Below are 19,632 nucleotides of genomic sequence, written 5' to 3' on the forward strand. Positions count from 1 at the left end.
TCTTCAATGAATACTAAAAACCACATTCCGTCGTTTAAAAATTATACTTCTGAGCTCAAATTTGAAATCAGTTTGTGACAAAATTCATTGGGGAAACATGAGAGGAGGCATTTTATTTTTTCGGTTTGCAATTGAAAATTGAACAATACAAGGGACGCTGTATGACTTCTGTGTCATATCTGAGATTTAAAAAGAATCGCAATAACGTGCGCGCGCCTCGAGGCGTGCGTGATCGCTGATTGACGCAGGTGCTGCGCACGCGCACGCTATCTCCCGTCCATGTTGTGTCGGCGAACGGAGGAGGCTAACTGCTAACGGCTAGCATAGCCCTCGTCGTCCTCCTTCTTCCTGCTCGTCTTCTTTTCTTCTGTCCTGTTCTTGTAGTAGCTCGCGGGGCAGGCTGACATGTCTCGGGCTCAGGGCCCCAACAGGCGGCCGCCGAGTGCCGTCGAGGCCGTTGCGTCTCCCGCAGCGCTTCTCTAAACTGAAATAAGCTAAGCTAACGTTAGCCCGTGACGATGAGCGACGAAATGTCTCCTGACTTCGTGTTGATGCGCCTCCTCGTCTCGGCGGCCGAGTACGACCACCTGGAGCACCTGGACCGGCAGCCCGAACACGTCACATCCGGGAAAGCCGTCCTGGCTCACGGCAGTTTCGATGTGGACTCCGGCGGGCCCGCGCCGGGCCTTCTCGGCTCGGCGTCCCCCCACTACAGTTCTCCCCTGCCCGGCAAAGGCGAGCTAGAAGACCGGTTGTTGTTGCCGGAAGCCTCCCCGGGTTCCGAGGAGGAGGACGACTTGGATTTCTCCGGTTCTGGGGGGCCTGGCTCGAGGGCGCAGTTGATGGTGTTCCGGAACCGGATGTTGGACTTTGGCCTGGAGCAACCTCCTTTAGAGGGGAAGGAGACGCGGTGGGTGGACTCCACGGAGCCCGGTTCCGGTCCGGCTGGGGGCGCGGAAGAGCGGGATGTCTGCTGCATCCAATCTTCTGAGGAGAACCGACCCGACTCGTCTGGGTCGGTCCCCTGTCATCCACTGGCTAACTGGCCCCAAGTAAGTCTTGGGAAGAACTGTGGCGCAGGGGACGAGGAGATGGTCCTTGCTTTGAACCCGAGACCGGACCAGGCGGTAGTAGAAGGTGATGAATGCGTGGCACCCTCACTCCCTCGGTGTTCCTGTCTCCTGGCCACTGGGGGAATGACACCAGGCGAGGATCCGAGCGAGACCAGTGACGCCTTGCTGGTTCTGGAAGGTTTGGATGCGGACGGAGACGTCGGGGAATTTGGGCCCTGTAGGAGGGTTGGACCCGTGTTCTCCAGCGGAACGCTCAGCGGCCTGATGCAGCAGGTCCACAGACTGGCAGGGGAGGCCGGGGTGTGCACCCATCAAACATGGAGGCCCCCCACGGCTGTCCTCGGCGCCGCCGGCTCCCTCCCCAACCAGTCCGACGTCTGTGTTCAAGCATCCCCCTCCGGGCCCCCGTCCCCCACCCCTGAACCACGACGTCGCCCGCAGCACCAGTCTCGCTCCCAACCCCAGAGCCGGGCCACCACCCCCAAACTGGGTTCTGCCACCGGAGGTCGCTCCGCCTCCCCTCTAGTAGTCCTGGAGGGAGACTTGCCAAGCGGGGAAAGGACGCCCAGGGGCAAGTCCAGGAAAGGGGGCTCCCTGAAAGTCCGCCTGAGTAAACTGTTCCGGACCAAGAGCTCGTGCGGAGGGGCAGGGGGTCTCCTGGACAAGAGGCCATCCCTCGCCTCGTCCACCTCGTCGGGAGGCAGTCTAGTGGACGTCTGGGCGTCCGCCAGGTTGTGGGGGTCCACCTGTAGCAACATGGAGGATGGCGGCAGGTAAGAGGTCAAAGGTCAGGTGAGGTGGTTGCCTTCGTGACGCGCTAAGTACCATCACTTCCTGTTTGTCAGGCTGCAGGCCCCGACGCTGATGTGCACGCCGCCCTTCACCGGTGAGTACACGTAACATGATAACATGTAGTATCCTCTTCTCTTTAAACCATCATAGCGGGATTTCACTTTCTCACTTGTGTGATGTCACTTCCCGTTTTCAATGCCTGTGTGAAGGTGAGACGGTCTCTCTGGTGGACGTGGAGATCTCTCGGAGGAACTGTCTCCATCCTCCGACTCCTCCACCTCCACCCAGGAGAAGCCTCAGTCTGCTCGGTACTAGTTTTCTCTTCCTCTTAATTTCCGTTTCCTGTTCTACTTCTATTTTCGTTGTATTTTAGTTCTTGGTGTTGCTTGTAGTGCCTGACTGATTTCTTTTAAGGTATATTTTGATTTTTGGCAGAAAATTAAAATGACCTTTTTTTGGGGGGGGGTATCCAACCTCTCCAATCACAGTTTATTTGGAATTTTTACTGGCCAACCAATGAGCCATCATGCCCTTGTAACTTCCTGATATCATGTGCTCTCTCAGATGATTTGGGGGGCCCCCCTCCCCCGCGGATTCCGTTGTCCGAGTGCGCCGGCGGGGCTTCGATGCAGTCCCTGCCCCCCCGTCCCATGGCTGCGCCCCCATCCCTGAGCGCCATCCAGCACAGCCTGAGTCTAAACGGTGGGTCAATTCCTGGTTTGTTTTAAACTGTTCTCACCCTTACGGCATTTTATTTTTCCCCTTCAAAATTTCAAATTTAAAGTTTTTTCTCTAATCTTTACATTGTTATTTTATTTTGACATTGTTCATTTTTATTTATTTTAAATTTCGGGTGTGAAATCTAATTTCTTGGGGGTTGTTTTGCATATTTGATCCATTCAACCTGATTTATTTTAACGCAGTATTTCAAAAAGAGACCTACCCTTTCCATTGGATTATTTACCTTCCCCCAAAATCTTTAAATTTATTGCAAGATATGATTGTTGTCATTTGTAATTTCTCATTTGTGATGGTTAAACTGCTCCAAGAGAGCGACCATTAATATTATCGCCTGCCAATGAGAGTACGGTTACGTTGAAAAAGATGTAAGATTGCTTGATCATTGGATGGCGTGAGGCGCTTATCTTGCCGCCATCTCTCCTCAGACTCATTCTTGCGAGGGCTGCCCAGGCCTGTCCCTCTGCGGGCCGAAGCCCGGCACCCGCCGCCGCCCCGCTCGGCTCCCCGCCGCCCCCTCAAGCGTCCCGACGCCGGCAACTTCGCCAGCAGCCTCCGAGAGCTGGAAAAGGTTAGGCGGGTGGGGGTTCGATCACGTGCGGTGTCGAGACGTTTGCGTGACCTCGCGTACGCTCGCCGCGCAGTGCGGCTGGTACTGGGGTCCTATGACGTGGGAGGACGCCGAGATGAAGCTGAAGGGCAAAGCCGACGGCTCCTTTCTGGTGCGGGATAGCTCGGATCCTCGCTACATCCTCAGCCTCAGCTTCAGGTCGCAGGGCGTCACGCATCATACGCGCATGGAGCACTACCGAGGTAACTCACGATCGGGTGCTCGCTCGCGCGTGCCCCACGCCACGATGACGGTTGACCCGTGACACTTTGCCGTCTCGCCTCAGGGACCTTTAGTCTGTGGTGTCACCCCAAGTTTGAGGACCGCTGCCATTCGGTGGTGGAATTCATCGAGCGCGCCATCATGCACTCCAAGAACGGGAAGTTCCTCTACTTCCTGCGCTCCCGAGTCCCCGGTAGGCCGCTGTCCCTCCGCACATATCAAGCAAGTTGCCGTTGAAAAGATTAATGCAAAGATCTGGGGAAGTGCATGGTAAAACATCATGTTTTCAGTGCGTTCAAAATTGACAACATTTACATTTTTTTATGGCGGTGAACGAGCCCAACATTGGCTAAATTTGACATCTGCGGTGTGCACCTCATGACCTTCAGTTTGGAAGCGTTTAGAAGAGAAGGCAGGATGGCATGTTTTGACAACCTATGCAATATTTTAGCCTCCTAGTGTTTATTTTTTTTGTAGGCTTTTGCTTGTATAGCACACATCAAAAGCATCTTAAAGCCCTGGTTTTGTCAAAATTACTCCCATGGGTTAAAACGGGTTATCCTTTTAAGGATGGCTGTTTGTTTTGAAGTATTCTGCTCCCATCTAGCGGCAGTGTTATGATTTGCACCCTTTTATCAAATTGTTGCTGGTATTTGAAAACAAAACATTGCCTCAGCCATTCATTGATGTCTAAAGTCAAGGATAGGTCTATCAACAATAAAATTTTCACAGTTATTTTCTCCAAATCTAAAGAATGCTATTGATGATGTTTTTTTTTTATGCCACTAATGCTAGAATGACATTAGAGCATAATCCAATTACAATTAACTTTTCATTGTCAAGAATATTGTACATTTAAATGGAAATTTTCACTCCCTCTTACCAATGTGAGGGGATGTGAGTAAGTCACAATGTTTTTGTACTTTGTTGAATTGTGTCTTTTCAAAAATTGTTTCCTGTCAGATCGGCCACATTCATTACGGTGAACATGCTTACATATTCCAGCAAGGGTTTCTCCTGCCATTTGATGTGGTTTGCTGCCCTTTTCCTGTTTTCAGGTCTGCCGCCTACGCCGGTGCAGCTGCTGCACCCCGTGTCCCGCCTGAGCAGCATCAAGTCGCTGCAGCACCTGTGTCGCTTCTGCATCCGCCAGCTGGTTCGCGTGGACCACATCCAGGAGCTGCCGCTACCCACGTCAGGCTCCGCCTACCACCGCCACAGATGCCCTTGCTTGGCGTCGGCGCTCGCTGAGCCGTTGCCTCTTTCTGTCCTCAGTCCGCTGATCGCCTACCTGCGCAAGTTTTACTACTACGACCCCGAGGAGGAGGTCAGCCCCGCCAAGGAGGCCTGCGACACGCAAACGTAGCAAACCGGAGCGACCATCGACGTGAGTCCAATCCATCTGAGGCCGTGGTTTCTCAACTGACTAACGTTTTTTTTTCTTAATCTCAGGAAGGCGGCCATTTTCCCGCTTTCTATCAATTTAAAATGACATCACAGTTGCTCAGGTTTTCGGGAATGAACAATCTGGGATTATCATTCACATGAGCAAATTCAGAAGGTGCGCTGCGATTGGTCGTTGCCTGAGCCCTGAGCATCTTTGATGTAATTTTCACTCACGAGCAGGTGAGAAAATAGCCGCCCTCTGAGGTGATTAAAAACTTTAGTCTTGTGAGCATGGAACACAAAATTGTCAAGAAATAAAAAACGGACTTGACTTTCCCTTCAAGGGTCGAGTTTATTAATAAGAAGCCATTCAAGCTGAAGTAGAAGTGTTTTGTCAATGATCTAGAAGTAAAAAAAATACAAAGCTAAACTTCCTTGGTATGCAGAAAAAGAAAAAAAAAACATTGTGACACAATAATAAGCAGCCCTGCTTGGAATTTAAAATAATACTTAATAAAGCACTGCAATTAAACTTTTCTTAAAGTAGTAGTTAATAAGGCACTGAAATTGCACTTTTCATTCATTAACATTGTAATTATGATTTATTTGCAGGATGAACTTGAAACCGGACACCCAATCAGCTCCCTTGTTACGTCCTATCTCCGGGCAGCTTTGGATGACCTTCCTTTTCTGAGCTCTCCGATTGGCTGCTGATGGAAAAGAAAGAACTCCTTGGATTCTGTCGCAGACGGCGGATTTTGGCATAAACTTCAAAATCCAAGTTGTTTACTGGACCCCGAACAGGACGTTGGCGCTCTCGCATGTAAAAGAATCCCGAGTCGCGTTCATCCCGGTGAGTGACATCCAGGAAGTGGGCGGGGCCCGGACATTGATGATGATGATGATGTCACGTGACTCGTGCTGGGACACGCCTCCATGATGATGTCATAATTGTGAGCTGTCAATAAATGTGGGCGGGGCTCCAGGGCCTGCTTCCTGTTTTGTGTGTCAAAGAGCGTGTCAATCAAAAGGTCAAAGGTCAGCTTAATGTGTAACGGGGCGCAAACACCGCAGTGAGGCGGCGCTGATCGCGCTCCCACGCAGGAAGCGACTTTTTTTTTTTCACGTTTCATTTTAGGGACGCCATGATAAGCGTCAGCAAGCTGCCTGCCATCCTTGTTATCTTCATTTTCTCCATCTGCCTGGAGCGTGCACGTGAGTCTTCTACACACACACAATGATGCTCCGTAGAAAAATTTGTCATGATGCTGAAAAAATACATGGGGGACATTGGATTGAAAAAAGAAAAATCACAATTTCTTGCAGTGACAGTCGCTTTTTCATAAAGGCTTTCAATGGAAGATATTCAAGAAAGCGGGGTAGGCAATATACTTGAAAGCTAGTTTAATATAAGGACAATTAAAAGAAGTGTTTAGTGTCAAAAAAATGATGATCTTCACGAACGCAGGCACATTCAAGTGGCAGGATTACCAAAGAGAAATAGTGCACGGTGTACTTGAAGGACCGCGATATCATTTTTCACAAGTGATGACCATTTGACCCACGCGGGAATTGAACTGGGTTATCGGAAGTCAACGTACGCACTAAAAAGTGTTGGCTCAAAAATAACATTGAGGAAAATCAAGAAGAAAGTGGCGCACGATGAGTCAACTCAACTTTTTGGATTCTAGATCTCTCCGCCAAAAGCCTGGCTTTGTGTGTGATGCAAAACAACCATGTTATGTTTTAGCCCAATTCTTCATTTAACCCAAAAATATTTCTCAGAATAAATTGCCCATAAAACAAGCCAAGATTGTATTTTTGGGGATAATTGATCTTGCCTTTAGGAAGAAATCAGTGCCTCTCAATTATTTTGTGCAAAGCCAGCGGCATCTCTTTTGACTCGAGAAATGAGTAACACGCGAAACAACTTTTGTTTCACCTGACGCAACTTTTTGGATTAAATGAATAACCTGCGGTTTGTTTTTGACTCGGTGGTTTCTCGAGTGCATTTGTGTCATTGTGTCAGATTCGGCCGTCAGACCAAAGTGCAAATAAACAAACTGCTGGATTTCAGGTTTTTTTGTTGTTGTTGTTATTTTATGACATTTCCTTGTGTTGAAATCTCCTTACCGTAATAATGACTCATGCACTGGTTTGTTTGATCTTCGTGTGTATGTGTGTGTTCTTTTTTTTTTTTTCATCATAGGGCGCCTGGTTTTACTGTCTTTGTGGGGAACTGTTGTCCTTGTAGGGCCGTTTTGCTGGGCTCAACAATGTCAACAGACATTTTTTTTTGAGAGTCAAGACTGTTTTAGAGAGGGTTTAACCATTTTTTTTTAATTTGGGTAATTGGCAATCATTTGTGATGGTTAGTGTGTGTGTGTGTGTGTGTGTGTGTGTGTGTGTGTGTGTGTGTAGAAGGTGCGACATGTTTCGCACGCTTCGAGCGGTCGTCAGGCAGGTGCGACGAAGATCTGGGCGACATTGATGAGGAAGACTGCTGTCTCAACCCTCACTATGGTTACCTCACGCAAGATGGAGAATGTCAGTCCTGTGGGTCAGTATTCGCGCGCACACACACACACACACACTTTCGTCTTACTATCTTAGTGGGGCCATCCCATAGAGATCATCCATTTCCTAGCACCTAACCTCAACATTTCTAACCCCAACCAAAATCCAACTTAAAAATCTCTCTTGACCCTCAAAAAGAAGTCGTGACTTCTGGGGCCCACGAGAAGCGTATGTCCCCACAAAGATAGTAAAACCTAGAATGCGAGCCCCGGCGTGTAGTAAAACAAACACACGCAACAATTTCTCATGTCGTGTCAGTCCTCCAGCGTGGTCCGACTGGTCGCCATGGTCACCGTGTAGCACCCTGTGCGGGGAAGGCGTGACCCAGAGAAGCAGGAAATGCTTAGGCATCGGCCAATCAGAGTGCCCGAACGCTCGCGACACGCTGCAGACCAAACCATGCAACGGCACATGCTGCGGTGGTACATGCGCACACACACAGTTGTTTGGATGTAAAAACACACCAGAAAGAAGATGACACATCATGTGACTTTATTCACCACGCCATTTTTGTGTGTGTCAAGAGGGGTGGGGCTCGTGGCTTCCGTGGTCCGCCTGCACGGTGACGTGCGGAGGGAGTGGCGTCCGGAAGCGGGAGAGGCTCTGCACCGCCTCGCCCGAGTGCCTCTCGGCTTGCGTGGGCGCCACCCACATCGAGGTGTCGTGCGATTCCCCCGCCAAGTGTCCAGGTGTGTGGCCCGCATCGTTCTGCTGATATTCTTCCACTTATTTTGCCCCCCCCCCATTAACTCATTCCGACCCAAAGACGTATTTTTACGTTTGTTTTTTTTTTCCAAGACATTAAATCCCAGTTACTTGCGTTTTTTTAGTGCACGGCGGTTGGTCGTCATGGTCGCTGTGGTCAAGGTGTTCTTCCACGTGCGTGCTCGACGACGCGCCGCCACCGACCAAACAGCGCCGTCGCTCCTGTTCTGACCCCGCCCCTTCTGCTGACACCGCGCCACCTGGCGACAGTTGCCAAGGAGACGAAGTCCAGCAACGGAGCTGCACCGACATCCCAAAATGTCCCAGTAGGTCGGCAGAAAAGTGGACAAGTTGGGAGTATGTCTGGCGTGCACGCTCTGGGTTCGACACCTCCGTTTTGGCCTTGTGATGTGTTTCTCCTTAGTCGACGGTAACTGGGGGGAGTGGTCACCACCAGGACCCTGCTCTGCCCAATGTGGGGAGGGGCTTCAATTATCCATCAGGCAATGTGATCAGCCCGCACCCACATATGGCGGACGACTCTGCGTGGGATCCAACGCACGCACCTTTACGTGTTTTATCACCTGCCCCGGTGAGCATTCACGCACATACTCGTGTAGTATGCATGCACACACACACACACACACACACTGACATGAGTGTGATTGACAGCTGATGGGTCCTGGTCCGACTGGTCCAATTGGAGCGAGTGTTCATCGTCCTGCATCTCGGAAGGCGGAACCCCCGTCAGGACTCGTCGCCGCTCCTGCAATAGCCCCGCCCCTTCTCTTTTTCCTAAAGGTAAATGTTGCCATGGCAACAGCTGCCACACGCGCGCACACACCAATGGCAGGCTGTGCATTGGCTAACTACACTTTGTGTCTATTATTCCTAATTTGTGTGAATCCAGTGTTTCAGCGTAATGGAATTCTCCGGCTGTGATTACAGGCAAGGATTGCCATGGCGACAGCAGCTCCACGGAGACCTGCGCGGAGCTTCCCCACTGCGCCGGTACGTCTGCTGTCGGGCCCTTCCCTCCTGGCGTCCGCCACGTTGACACGTTTCCGTGTGTTGGCAGTGGACGGCGCTTGGGGTTCTTGGTCGTCCTTCTCGGCCTGTCCCGTTTCCTGCGGCGTGGGACAAGAGATGTCAAGCAGGAGCTGCGACAGCCCCGCCCCCAAACACGGCGGCCGACAGTGCGTCGGCGACCAACGGCGGACTCGCCTTTGCAACACGGACGTCCATTGTCCTGGTGTGTCGCCGCCGGATCCTCAAATGTCCTCATTGGACACTCGTGCCTTGAGACACCGTTTGAACACGGACTCAAATCACGTTTGCCCTTTGAAATGAACGCAAATGCCAATAATCCCTTCCGGACTCCTCCCAAAAGTAGAATCGCGTTTTTCAAGACGCCATTTTGTTTTGAAATGAATCGAGGATGTGCGTGTGTCGTCGCAGTGGACGGCATGTGGTCCGAGTGGTCTTCGTGGCAAAGTTGCAAGTATCCGTTCCGGGGCCGCGACATCCGCTGCAAGCAAATCGGCGGCAGTCAGAGTCGCGAGCGCCGGTGTTTGCATCGGGCGCACAACGGCGCCATCTGCGGCGGGGACGACCTCAGTCTCAGTCAATACAGAGGATGCTACGATGTCAACAGCTGCTACGGTGGGCAACACACACACACACAGATTGTTTGTTTGTGAATGGGCATTTGTTTTTGCTACATGGTGGGGACCAAAATCATATCTGTCCGATACTTTCTGATCTTGATTTTACATTTTGTTTTTATTGAGTATTTGTTGAGTGCAGGGAAAAAAAGTCACGTTTTGCGGAATTCAAATCAATAATAAAATAATAATTCTCAAAACACGGTGGACCCTTTGTATAGAAGTACAGTATATGAAGACATTTGACATGAACCCTGAGAAATCATCTATGGTATAAGGACACTTTTGGATGCTGCTATTGGCTTGGTTTCCATTTACGGTTTTGACGCTAGTGTGTTTTTGTACATGTGTGGCGTGTCAGTCAAGGGCAACTGGGAGGGCTGGGAACCATGGTCTCTGTGTAAGCCGGCGTGTGGAGGAAGGTCTCGACGCATCCGCTTAAGAAAATGCACGCCCGACTACAGCGACTATCGGTAAGAACCTCTCACGCAATACGTGGCGCCCAACCACCAGGACAAATGACAGTGCCTTTGTGCGCGTTGGTTTCAGCCCGACCATCGGTCGTCTGGACCAGCCGGCTGTCTTCGTGGGCACGCCGCTGTTGGACTGTGGGGATGCGCCACCAGAGGGTACACAAGAGGTGCAGACGTGTGTCAACGTGCCCCCCTGCGACTGACGTCATACGTGCTGTTCTCAGTAAAATTGTGTCTCTAATCGCAATCCACATCTGTGTAAAAGCTGACAAAATAAAGACATGCAAACTTTTGCAAACGAGTGACTACATAAGAAATGTTGTGGTAGCTTGCTTTATGTTCCATTTAATTTGCTCTTAAGTTGAAAAAGACTGTGACAGACACAGCCTTTAAAACTGACAATTTAGATTTGCTGGTACCTTGTGAGTTTAACTCATTCAATCCCAAAGACATATTTTTCCGGTTTCCTAAGACTGATATATATCTTTTTCTTTTTTTTCATGTGTTTTGCTAAAGCTGTTAATCAAATGTCCAATCTGTAAAGACGCTTGCTGCGTTGTTGCGTTGAATGGCACGTCCAGCAGGTGGCGGTCACGTGCTTACTATAATGTGACGCAGATTAGAAGAAGAAAAACGAGGAGACTTCGTTTTTAGCATTTCACATCTCCAACCAGCTAGTTGTTAGGTCCACCGTCGCCATGGATGTTCCGGGACCCGACAGCGACTGGAGAAGTCCTCAGTTCAGACAGAAAGTCGTCGCTCAGATGTGAGATTTAACCGTTGTCTCTCTTTTTACGTTATTAAACTTAATTTCTATTAGCGTCATTTAGCTTTAGCCTGCTAGCTTAGCTCAAACAAACGCACGGCGTAGAAGGTAATACTACTTGATTCGTGTTTAATATAATTTGTTGGCATTAATTAAAACTTCGACGGAGATATTCGAAGACTTTGTCAGTGTATCTGCCACCAGAAACTGTAAACTGTATACGTGTGTGCATGTAGGTGTTTATTTTGAAAAGTTACTTAGTGGTTGTCAACTTTGGCTCGCAGTTCAGTGGTTCGAATCCGGGTAACATTTGGACCCATACAGTTCCATCAAATGTTGATAAAAAACTGCTTTATTGCCAACGAGGATTCGGAAATTAGTATTTGCTTGATTTCTAGAAACTGGACCTAAACCATTCCTTAAAGCCAGGAGAAAGCCAAACAAATCAGCTGTACTGAGGGTTTATAAACAGATCGAGATTCTGTGGAGCATGATGCAGAAAGAATGAATGGAAAAATGATAGAATTTTAATCATGTGTTTGTGTTTTTCAGCGAGGAGGCCATGAGGAAGGCGGGAAGCGGACCTAATAAGTCCAGCACGGACATGGAGAACCACGTTTACATCAAAGCCAAGTCAAGAGTAAGTCAGTGTAAAGCTGAAATGTTTATATGTAGAAGACAATATTGATGAACGGTAACAACAAAACACAACAAAGGGAGTCATTTTTATCGTAGATAAAATCTCTTGAAAAGGACCAACAGGTTGAAAGGGAGGGGGGTATATCCTTAAATTGGTGCTTTTGGGGCAAATTCTTGCAAAATAAAAATGACATCATCCTCCCAAATACTATTTTAAAGATCTTAACGAACACAGCAAGGCTTGCCAAATGATCTTAAGTGGCCAGTTAAACAAGTAGTTTCTTGCATGTTGTGTTCAATTCCACCTTTCTTTAGTACCGGTACCAGTATCAAGAGCGTGGCATTTTAGGGGAAAGTGAAAATGTTGGGTGTCATGTCTTTGCAGGAAGAGTATCTATCTCTGGTGGCCAGGCTCATCATCCATTACCGCGACATCCGTGAGTTGACCCTTTGTACTTCCGTTCTCTCGCCTCATGACCCCTGACCTCTACCGTGTTTCTCTTTGACAGACAAGAAGACCATGGGAGGGCCAGGTGAGTGCACGAGAGAGATTGTGCCAGCGTACGTGGCTGGCGTATGTAACGCCATTTCTTTTGTCTTCGCCAGATCCCATCAATGCTTTGACTAACCTGACGGGCGTCGGAGGGGGTCCAGGCGCCATAGGCATGGGGCCCCGCCCCACCGGTGCCTCGATGGGGCCTATGGCGCCAATGCCCATGGGCCAGCATCCTATGGGGGTGTCTGGAAACCCGCAACCTTGTGAGTGCCTTTCCTCTGTGTGCGCTCGCCTGTGGAGTCATGTGACTTTGCCTAGGTGTGGCATGTCTTTTCCTGCTTTTGGGACATGTTGGAATCAAGAGGGTGGGAAAAACAAACAGTAGCTTTAAGCTACTGAAATTTTATTCTTCTAATTAGTAATACCGATAATCAGTGTATGCCTACTCAAGACACTCAATAAATTGTTTTTTACATGCATTTCAATTTTCGTGACAAAAAGAAATGATTTGCAATGTTTTTGGAGGATTGCCTGATGACAAAGAAAATCACGTAAGGCCCAAGGATGGAACCTTGTGGTACTCCAGACATACGAGGGTCAGCAGAGGACCCAGGAACCCCAAAGCGAGCACTAAACACTTCATCTCGATGAAGGCGCCCTCATTGTCCCTATTTTGGTCTTCAGTGGGGGGTCCGGCCCAGTTGACCATGCAACAACAGCAGCAGAACTTGCAATTCCAGCAGTTCCAGCAGCAACAGCAGCAGTTCCAGGTTCAGCAGCAGATGCGAGCCCAGCAGCAGCAGATGCACCAGAACCAACAGCAGCAGAACCAGCAGCAGCAGAACCAGGTACGGCCGCCACCGACAACCCTGTACCCGTTCATTGCCGCCGTTGAGCCGCCACAATTTCCTGTGTGCGCAGATACACCAGTCCAGGATGCAGCAGCAGCAGATGGTGCAGCTACAGATGCAACAGCAGCAGCACGCACAGGCGCAGGCACAGTCCATCCAGCACATGGTCCAGCAGCAGGCGCAGGCGCAGCCGGGCCCCATGCAGCCGCTTCTACAGCAGCAGCAGCAACAGGCCGCCATGGTGCCGCAGTCGCTGGCCGGACAGATGGCGCCCGCCCAGCACGTCCCCATCAACTCGCTGAGTCAGCAGCAGCACCAACTCAAGATGCAGCAGGCCTTCCAGGTGAAGATCAGCTGCGCATCTAAACCCTGCCCACACCACATAACTCCTCCAAGAGAAACCCCGAATCTAGTATTAGTAGTAGTTTCTATTATGTATTTTAAATATGCAATATTTTCCTAACTTGTTGTTAAAAAGTTTTTATGCCCCCAAGCCCCCTCAACTGTTCCGATTTTCATATGTTTGCAGGCCCGAGCGGCACTGCAGCAACAGCAGCAGCAGGCGGCGGCTGTTCAGGCGCAAATGGCGGCCGCTTCAGGACAGGTTTGTGACGGCTTCCACGTGGGAATCACCTCTGCTGTCAATCACGTGTCCTCTTCCGTCCAGCTGGTGCGTCCCAACATGCAGATCCCGGCTCGGCTGCCGCGCCCCCCCCTGGCCCCGTCCATCCCGACCCCCAACGCTGCCGCCGTAACTCAGCAGGTATGACCTTTCACCTGTGACCTTTTAAGACTTGTCAGTCATCTGGTGGGTTTGTCCTGGCAGGTGCAGCAGCATGCGATGATGTCATCGCCCTCGCCCGTGCAGGTTCAGACCCCCCAGTCCATGCCTCCGCCCCCCCAGCCCTCACCTCAGCCCCCCACCTCGCAACCCAACTCGGCCAGGTATGAGTTTGTGACCTTGATCCCTTAATGGTCTCAACCTAGTACACCTCCCGTCTTAGCTCGGGCCCCACGCCGTCTCCGGGAGGATTCCAGCCCAGCCCCTCCCCTCAGCCCTCACAGAGTCCGTCTACTGCCAGGACACCCCAGAACTATGGGGTACCCTCGCCCGGCCCACTTAGTACTCCAGGTACACACGCAACTTCACACAAACTCCATGTTACCGTCATCTAAGCATGTGTCCCCCCCCCCCCCCCCAAACAGGAAACCCAAACTCTGTGATGAGTCCCGCGGGGGCGGCGTCCCAGGAGGACCAGCAGTACATGGAAAAACTGAAACAACTTTCCAAATACATCGAGCCTCTGCGCCGCATGATCAATAAGATTGACAAGAATGAAGGTTGGGGAATGGGGTGTGTGGGAGGGGCTTAACTAATGATGCACTTCCCTTGGAGTGAGCGTCGAACTTCTTTCATCAGAGCGAAAGAAGGATCTCAGCAAGATGAAGAGTCTCCTCAACATCCTCACCGACCCCAACACCAGGTGAAGGTCACTCCTTGCTAAGATCTGGCAAGCAAGTCACTGAAAAAAGTTCCAGTTTTGGTAGTTGGATAAATACTACATCTTGAAATCACTGAATATTCATATTTATTCATCTTGAGTTCTATAAAATCAAAATGAAGTCATTTATTTTGACCACAATTTCCCAGCCCTACACCATATGTTACCGCGGTAACACCTTGCTACTACATGTTGCCATTGTAACAGTCGGCTATTTTGAATGATCAGGTAGGTGTTATCACGGTAACAGCCTCCAAATTGATTCTACCACAATAAGTTGTCTGGATGATGGTACCAAGGTAACAGTTGGGCCACGTTACTGTGGAAACACGTTTGTGCTCTGTCACCATGGTGACAACTGATCCAGGTCACCATAGCAACAACTAGTATGGTCCTATGACAGTAAGCGAGTCTGTTACTGTGGCAGTAGCATTCTTGTCCATGTAGTCATGGCGACAGCTTCTTCAGTCATTCACCATGGTAACAGGCAGCAAGTGCACGTAACCATGACGACAGCTTGCTAATCGATGTCTTATAATCATTTTATGACCATGGCAACAGCTAATACGTTACCATGGAAACAGTCTGTTCGTCCAAGTTTCTTTAGCAAGTCAGCAAGGTGATGTTGCCATGCAGACACATTGGTGGTCTTTGTCTCCATGGTGACAGCTAGTTCGCTCATTCACTATCAACACAGTTAAAATTGATTTTTGTAGCCGCCAATGATGAGTTAACCTCTTCAGTTATCCACTACCGGCCTTGTCAAAATTAAATTTTGACACCTACAGCCATCAGTGGCAGCCGATGAGCTAATGTTACCATGGTGATGTTCCAAGTTTTTGTTTTTTTTTTTTCCCACCGACAGGTGTCCTCTGAAGACATTGCAGAAGTGCGAGATCGCGTTGGAGAAGCTGAAGAACGACATGGCCGTGGTAAAACACAACCCCGATGATACCATCGGAGCCCGCAAATCATGTTCTATTCACACCGGTATGCGCTTTTGGCCTAGCCGACGCCCCCGCCGCCATCTCTGACGACTAAGCAGCAGTATCTGTGTCAACCGCTACTGGACGCCGTCATGGCCAACCTTCGCTCTCCCGTCTTCAACCACTCGCTCCACCGCACCTTCGCCCCCGCCATGGCCGCCATTCACGGTCCCCCCATCACGTAAGTTGCGTGTGGGACACGGCTCTCAAAAGTTTCTTCTTGCATGTCTCCCAAGTTGCCAATTTCCGCTCGCGTGCCTTTCTGTGACTACTCAGCGGCCCGTTGATTTCATCGCGGAAGAGAAAGCAAGACGAGGACGAGCGTCAGACTGTCCCCAACATCCTGCAGGGGGAGGTGGCCCGGCTGGACGTCAAGTTCCTGGTGCACCTAGACCCGGCCTATTGCAGCAACAATGGCGCCGTGCACCTCGTGTGCAAGCTTGGTGAGACACGACCCGGCCCCCCCTTCTCCCCAGCCTCGCTCTTATTTGACCTTTCTGCCACAGAGGACAAAAACCTTCCCAGTGTTCCCCCGCTGCAGCTCAGCGTTCCTGCCGACTATCCGGACCAAAGCCCCTACTGGGCCGACAGCGCCGACCAGTACGGTGAGCAATGTCAATCGATTACGGTCGATGGTAGGCGGTGGGTGGTGTTGACTTAAAATCGATGCCAAAACAAAAGAAGGATTGAAAAGAATATAATTATGGTTCAATTAAATATTCTACCTACATTTTTAAATCTAATGGAAATGCAACCAACAACCTTGCTGTTATATTGATTGAAAACGTTTCTGGATTTATTTTATAAAATGGTGCTTGACATTGTAATCAAAACACGTGTGTGGGCCTCTTTGGCAGGCGCCAACCACTTCCTGCAGGCGGTGCACAGCACCCTGGCGTCAAAGCTGCTGCAGCTTCCTGACAAGCACTCGCTGACGGAGGTCCTGCACACGTGGGCGCAAAGCGTCCGCCAGGCCTGTTTGTCCGCCGCGTGATGTCATCACACCAACAGCTAAAATGGCAACTGTTTTCTTTCTCCTCTTTTTTTAAGATAATAAAACTGTTTTTCATCATCAGAATACCACGCGACTCTTCTACAAAAATTGTATTTTATTCTCACGAAAAAAAGGGAAAACGTGTGTATCAAAAGCGAAGCGAGAAGGCTCTGTAGGACACGTTGGTGAACACGTCCACAAACTGGCTACTTCCTGCCACTGTCAACACCTGAAACGCACAACAACAAAAGAACCCAAGTAAGTTCTCCGGGTTTTTTTTTCCGCCCAATGCAAAGTCAAACTTAAACACATTATATATATATATTTTTTTTTCCTCATGTTACATTAAAACACTTCCTTGGTGTTTGTTTTTGAAGGAGGCCATAGAAAGCATAATTTTTCTAAAGAAATGGAACTACCGGTAAGTCAATGATGGATTCCCATCCCCGATTCTGAAACAAAACAAGAGGATTGTGCGTACTTGGTGTTCGTTGCTTTTGGTGTTGAGCTCCAGGCTGTTGATGTTGTTGGGCGTGCACGGGATCTGAGCCTTGACCTGCCCCCCCAGCAGGCAGTGGGACACAGTTGGACCTTGGCCCACCGCCAGAATCTGGGTCACGGAGACGCGTTGAAGCCGGCCGGCGCAAAGCAAGTTAGGCCCAAGCGGATTTTTACCCACCATGTCCTGGTAGAAGCTGGCTCGTCTCTGGCAGCCGCTCAGAGCGAAGACGGATGTTGGCGTCAAAGAGCGAAGGTGCCACAGGGAAAGGGACGGACCGCCGCCGCATAGCTGACACCGCACCACAATCAGAACCAGGACCAAAGGGTGGTCCGCAAGTACAGTGAGCCCTTGTATATTTGCTGTTCGGCATTTGCCGAGCAATTTTTAGAGCAATTAAGCGCCGTGTTAGTGAAAAGAAACTACAATGGCTTTGCAAATAGCTTTGCATCAAGGAACTATGTTGGAGTAGCGCATTGCCACCATCTAGTGGCATCTTACTGATGAAAATTTTTTTTGAAGCGCTACTAGGTGTAAAAGTTTTGCGGATGGTGCATATAGGCCATTTTAAACCATTTCTGACCGCCCGCTCCGTAACAGTCACCCCAAACCTGCACTGTCATTTTTGTGTTCTTACCATCCAGTCCGAGTCGGTGGTCAAACAGCTGATCCACTTGCCAAACTGAGGGCGGGCGCATTTCTGACAAAAGATTGGAATTTAAAAAAAAAAAAAAGGCACACTAACAACTAGCTGCAGTCACATGATGGTGGCGTCTTACTTGGTACTTGTGCACCTCCACGCAGTGGACGCACTGAGACGTTCTGCTGTCTGCGCATCACAACAAAATGATACCATCACAAAATGACAGTTGGGCTGAACTGGAATGCTAAGGATTGATTGGAATCATTGAAATGTAGAACAAGAGGGTTTTTTTTTGGAAAATACGGACTTTGGAAAAAGTGGAATTTCTGGGGCAACTTGTAAAAAGTGGATATTTTGGGAATTCCAGGATAGTGGGATTTTAGGGAAACTGGGAATATTTTTAACAGGAAATGACAAATTGCGGGAAGGTTAGAATTATTGCAAACTGGAAAAGTCAAAATTCTGGTGTTGAATCTCACTAAGATGTCCTCGATGTCTCAAATGATGCTCACCCCATATCCTGACTGCGCCGTCCTCGCTGCCCGACAGAATCTCACCCTCGCGCTCCCTTACGCTCAGACAGTGGACGTAATCCGAGTGTCCCCGGAAGACGGACTGAGGACAGAGACGGACAAATATCAAAACTGGCCATCAGATTAGCGATGTTCTCACACAAGCCTGGGCCCACCTTAAAGACACCGTGCTCCAAGTCCAGGACGTGAACGTTGTTGTCACCGCCGCCAAACACGACGCTGTTGTCCTGACACGAACACACCTTTATTTTGTGGCCAAAACACTCATGGCGGCTTTTCCATACTCACTCGGGGGTTGGCAACCATGGCGTTGATCTCTGGGATCTCCATGCTGGCTCTGAACAAGGAAAGAGAAGTCACATTACATGACCTGCTGAAAGCTCACCATCGGCGGGCGGCGAACTGAGCAAAGACTGGACTCGATACCGACTTGTATTCCGGTCTCCTTGTCCACACGGCTTTGGCGTTCTGAAGGCAAACACGGCAACAGCGAGTCTCCGGCTTTTGCGCTTTTGCCGTTACGTCACAATACCTTCTTGATGAGCTCGGACCAATTCCAGGCGCTGACCGACCCGTCCCCGGCGCTCAGCAGATGGCTGCCTATTGACTCCAGACAGAACACTGGACCCTCGTGAGCTGAGAAGCGCAACATACACAGTCAAGACAGATGGCAGACATTTGCCCCGACCAAGATGGTTTCGACATTGCTCACCCGAAAATTTTAAAACGGGCTTGCGACCCTCCTCCGACGCATCTGGGCTGAGAGCTGCGCACAAACTGACACAACAGGATCCATCGTCAAAACGCACACATCAGCACCCTCCCACCTCTCACCTGAAAATGGCGATCTCCCCGTAATTGTTTCCCGCAGCCAGGAAGCGTCCACACGGTGAGAAACTTTGAGAGAACACCGACATGTGCAGCAGCTGTGGACACGTCACGTGTTCATTAACATATCACGAACACCACGTTATCAAATCCTTGGTCTAATTTGGGTGCATTTTGTACTCGCTGTAGACGGCTCCTTCCAAGAAAATCATGCATAACGTTAATGCGCGAGCAGATATGTTGTAGCAAAAGTTTTCCCGAAAAGTTAGGATTTTTTTTTCATCCAATAAACTCTTCATTTGAAGCGACTCGACACCACATTTTGCAGTTTTTTCATAGTTTCCCAGTTACATTTATCTTTCATAAATATGGGAAAGAAACGACGTTAACATGTGCAGCAGTGAAACCCCTAAACCTCTCATCCTACACTCCACCTGATACAAATATAAACACGATAGCCTTCAGAGAACAAATGTTGACGTATGAGCACCCAAAAAAATCTTTTGTATTTTGAATACGCATAAATGAAATTTACCTCGACGGGCCCCATTGTTGTTGCGTGTTTGCACGGCGCGACTTAATTCGCTGCTTAAGCGCACGAATATGACGCCATCTCACAGTGCATCCTGGGACGCGTAGTCAAAAGTGCACCTTC

At 49.6% G+C, this 19,632-nt stretch overlaps 4 protein-coding genes across 8 annotated transcripts; 3 read left to right on the forward strand and 1 right to left on the reverse strand.

The window, feature by feature from the left end:
- Positions 1 to 245: 245 nt before the first annotated feature.
- On the forward strand, positions 246 to 5,808 carry LOC148411062 (suppressor of cytokine signaling 7-like). Of its 2 annotated transcripts, XM_088437852.1 has the most exons (10): positions 246 to 1,846; positions 1,919 to 1,959; positions 2,075 to 2,173; positions 2,430 to 2,567; positions 3,032 to 3,174; positions 3,248 to 3,416; positions 3,500 to 3,628; positions 4,494 to 4,629; positions 4,711 to 4,822; positions 5,434 to 5,808. In XM_088437852.1, the coding sequence occupies exons 1-9, from the start codon at positions 519 to 521 to the stop codon at positions 4,799 to 4,801; spliced, it is 2,274 nt and encodes a 757-aa protein (XP_088293978.1). In that variant the 5' UTR covers positions 246 to 518; the 3' UTR covers positions 4,802 to 4,822; positions 5,434 to 5,808. The 2 variants fall into 2 exon arrangements, with proteins under 2 accessions (XP_088293978.1, XP_088293979.1); XM_088437853.1 differs by lacking the exon at positions 2,075 to 2,173.
- Positions 5,809 to 5,866: 58 nt separating this feature from the next.
- Positions 5,867 to 10,538, forward strand: LOC148411063 (properdin-like). Of its 2 annotated transcripts, none has more exons than XM_088437859.1 (12): positions 5,867 to 6,036; positions 7,246 to 7,381; positions 7,657 to 7,820; positions 7,923 to 8,087; positions 8,229 to 8,429; positions 8,528 to 8,695; positions 8,776 to 8,904; positions 9,052 to 9,114; positions 9,182 to 9,355; positions 9,562 to 9,765; positions 10,129 to 10,240; positions 10,317 to 10,538. In XM_088437859.1, exons 1-12 carry the CDS (start codon positions 5,967 to 5,969, stop codon positions 10,441 to 10,443), a joined length of 1,713 nt encoding a protein of 570 aa, XP_088293985.1. In that variant the 5' UTR covers positions 5,867 to 5,966; the 3' UTR covers positions 10,444 to 10,538. The 2 variants fall into 2 exon arrangements, with proteins under 2 accessions (XP_088293985.1, XP_088293983.1); XM_088437857.1 differs by having other exon boundaries at positions 5,870 to 6,036; positions 7,243 to 7,381.
- Positions 10,539 to 10,873: 335 nt separating this feature from the next.
- On the forward strand, positions 10,874 to 17,500 carry med15 (mediator complex subunit 15). 2 transcript variants are annotated; one of them, XM_088437854.1, is made up of 18 exons: positions 10,874 to 11,006; positions 11,559 to 11,646; positions 12,031 to 12,082; positions 12,155 to 12,178; positions 12,252 to 12,404; positions 12,826 to 12,989; positions 13,063 to 13,335; positions 13,522 to 13,596; positions 13,660 to 13,755; positions 13,819 to 13,937; positions 13,997 to 14,124; positions 14,199 to 14,333; positions 14,413 to 14,476; positions 15,360 to 15,426; positions 15,504 to 15,661; positions 15,757 to 15,923; positions 15,987 to 16,085; positions 16,338 to 16,558. In XM_088437854.1, exons 1-18 carry the CDS (start codon positions 10,939 to 10,941, stop codon positions 16,472 to 16,474), a joined length of 2,067 nt encoding a protein of 688 aa, XP_088293980.1. In that variant the 5' UTR covers positions 10,874 to 10,938; the 3' UTR covers positions 16,475 to 16,558. The 2 variants fall into 2 exon arrangements, 1 of the variants encoding a protein (XP_088293980.1); XR_015868254.1 differs by lacking the exons at positions 10,874 to 11,006; positions 11,559 to 11,646; positions 12,031 to 12,082; ... (4 more) ...; positions 13,522 to 13,596; positions 13,660 to 13,755 and adding exons at positions 16,609 to 16,732; positions 16,852 to 16,895; positions 17,043 to 17,500 and having other exon boundaries at positions 13,803 to 13,937; positions 16,338 to 16,499.
- thoc6 (THO complex 6) lies at positions 16,572 to 19,603 on the reverse strand. Of its 2 annotated transcripts, XM_088437882.1 has the most exons (13): positions 19,513 to 19,602; positions 18,984 to 19,075; positions 18,862 to 18,926; positions 18,682 to 18,785; positions 18,580 to 18,617; positions 18,438 to 18,486; positions 18,305 to 18,376; positions 18,129 to 18,231; positions 17,753 to 17,802; positions 17,611 to 17,673; positions 17,154 to 17,264; positions 16,956 to 17,084; positions 16,572 to 16,703 (listed from the first exon to the last, which is right to left on the reverse strand). In XM_088437882.1, exons 1-13 carry the CDS (start codon positions 19,525 to 19,527, stop codon positions 16,623 to 16,625), a joined length of 972 nt encoding a protein of 323 aa, XP_088294008.1. In that variant the 5' UTR covers positions 19,528 to 19,602; the 3' UTR covers positions 16,572 to 16,622. The 2 variants fall into 2 exon arrangements, with proteins under 2 accessions (XP_088294008.1, XP_088294007.1); XM_088437881.1 differs by having other exon boundaries at positions 16,956 to 17,264; positions 19,513 to 19,603.
- Between the last annotated feature and the right edge of the window lie 29 nt (positions 19,604 to 19,632).

This window comes from Hippichthys cyanospilos, chromosome 16 (genome assembly GCF_059441005.1).
Source record: "Hippichthys cyanospilos isolate Australia breed blue-spotted pipefish chromosome 16, RoL_Hcya_1.0, whole genome shotgun sequence".
Lineage (NCBI taxonomy): Eukaryota > Metazoa > Chordata > Actinopteri > Syngnathiformes > Syngnathidae > Hippichthys > Hippichthys cyanospilos.

Coding starts and splice junctions, on each gene's coding strand:
- LOC148411063 (XM_088437857.1), top strand. CDS start 5,967: ATGATAAGCGTCAGCAAGCTGCCTGCCATCCTTGTTATCTTCATTTTC. Junction 7,382..7,656: donor GGAGAATGTCAGTCCTGTGG/GTCAGTATTCGC, acceptor ATGTCGTGTCAG/TCCTCCAGCGTGGTCCGACT. Junction 8,905..9,051: donor CCCTTCTCTTTTTCCTAAAG/GTAAATGTTGCC, acceptor CTGTGATTACAG/GCAAGGATTGCCATGGCGAC.
- LOC148411062 (XM_088437852.1), top strand. CDS start 519: ATGAGCGACGAAATGTCTCCTGACTTCGTGTTGATGCGCCTCCTCGTC. Junction 1,847..1,918: donor AACATGGAGGATGGCGGCAG/GTAAGAGGTCAA, acceptor CCTGTTTGTCAG/GCTGCAGGCCCCGACGCTGA. Junction 2,174..2,429: donor GAGAAGCCTCAGTCTGCTCG/GTACTAGTTTTC, acceptor GTGCTCTCTCAG/ATGATTTGGGGGGCCCCCCT.
- thoc6 (XM_088437881.1), bottom strand. Junction 18,618..18,681: donor GGTCCGAGCTCATCAAGAAG/GTATTGTGACGT, acceptor GTTTGCCTTCAG/AACGCCAAAGCCGTGTGGAC. Junction 17,674..17,752: donor TGGAGGTGCACAAGTACCAA/GTAAGACGCCAC, acceptor ATCTTTTGTCAG/AAATGCGCCCGCCCTCAGTT.
- med15 (XM_088437854.1), top strand. CDS start 10,939: ATGGATGTTCCGGGACCCGACAGCGACTGGAGAAGTCCTCAGTTCAGA. Junction 13,336..13,521: donor AGATGCAGCAGGCCTTCCAG/GTGAAGATCAGC, acceptor ATATGTTTGCAG/GCCCGAGCGGCACTGCAGCA. Junction 13,597..13,659: donor TGGCGGCCGCTTCAGGACAG/GTTTGTGACGGC, acceptor TCTTCCGTCCAG/CTGGTGCGTCCCAACATGCA.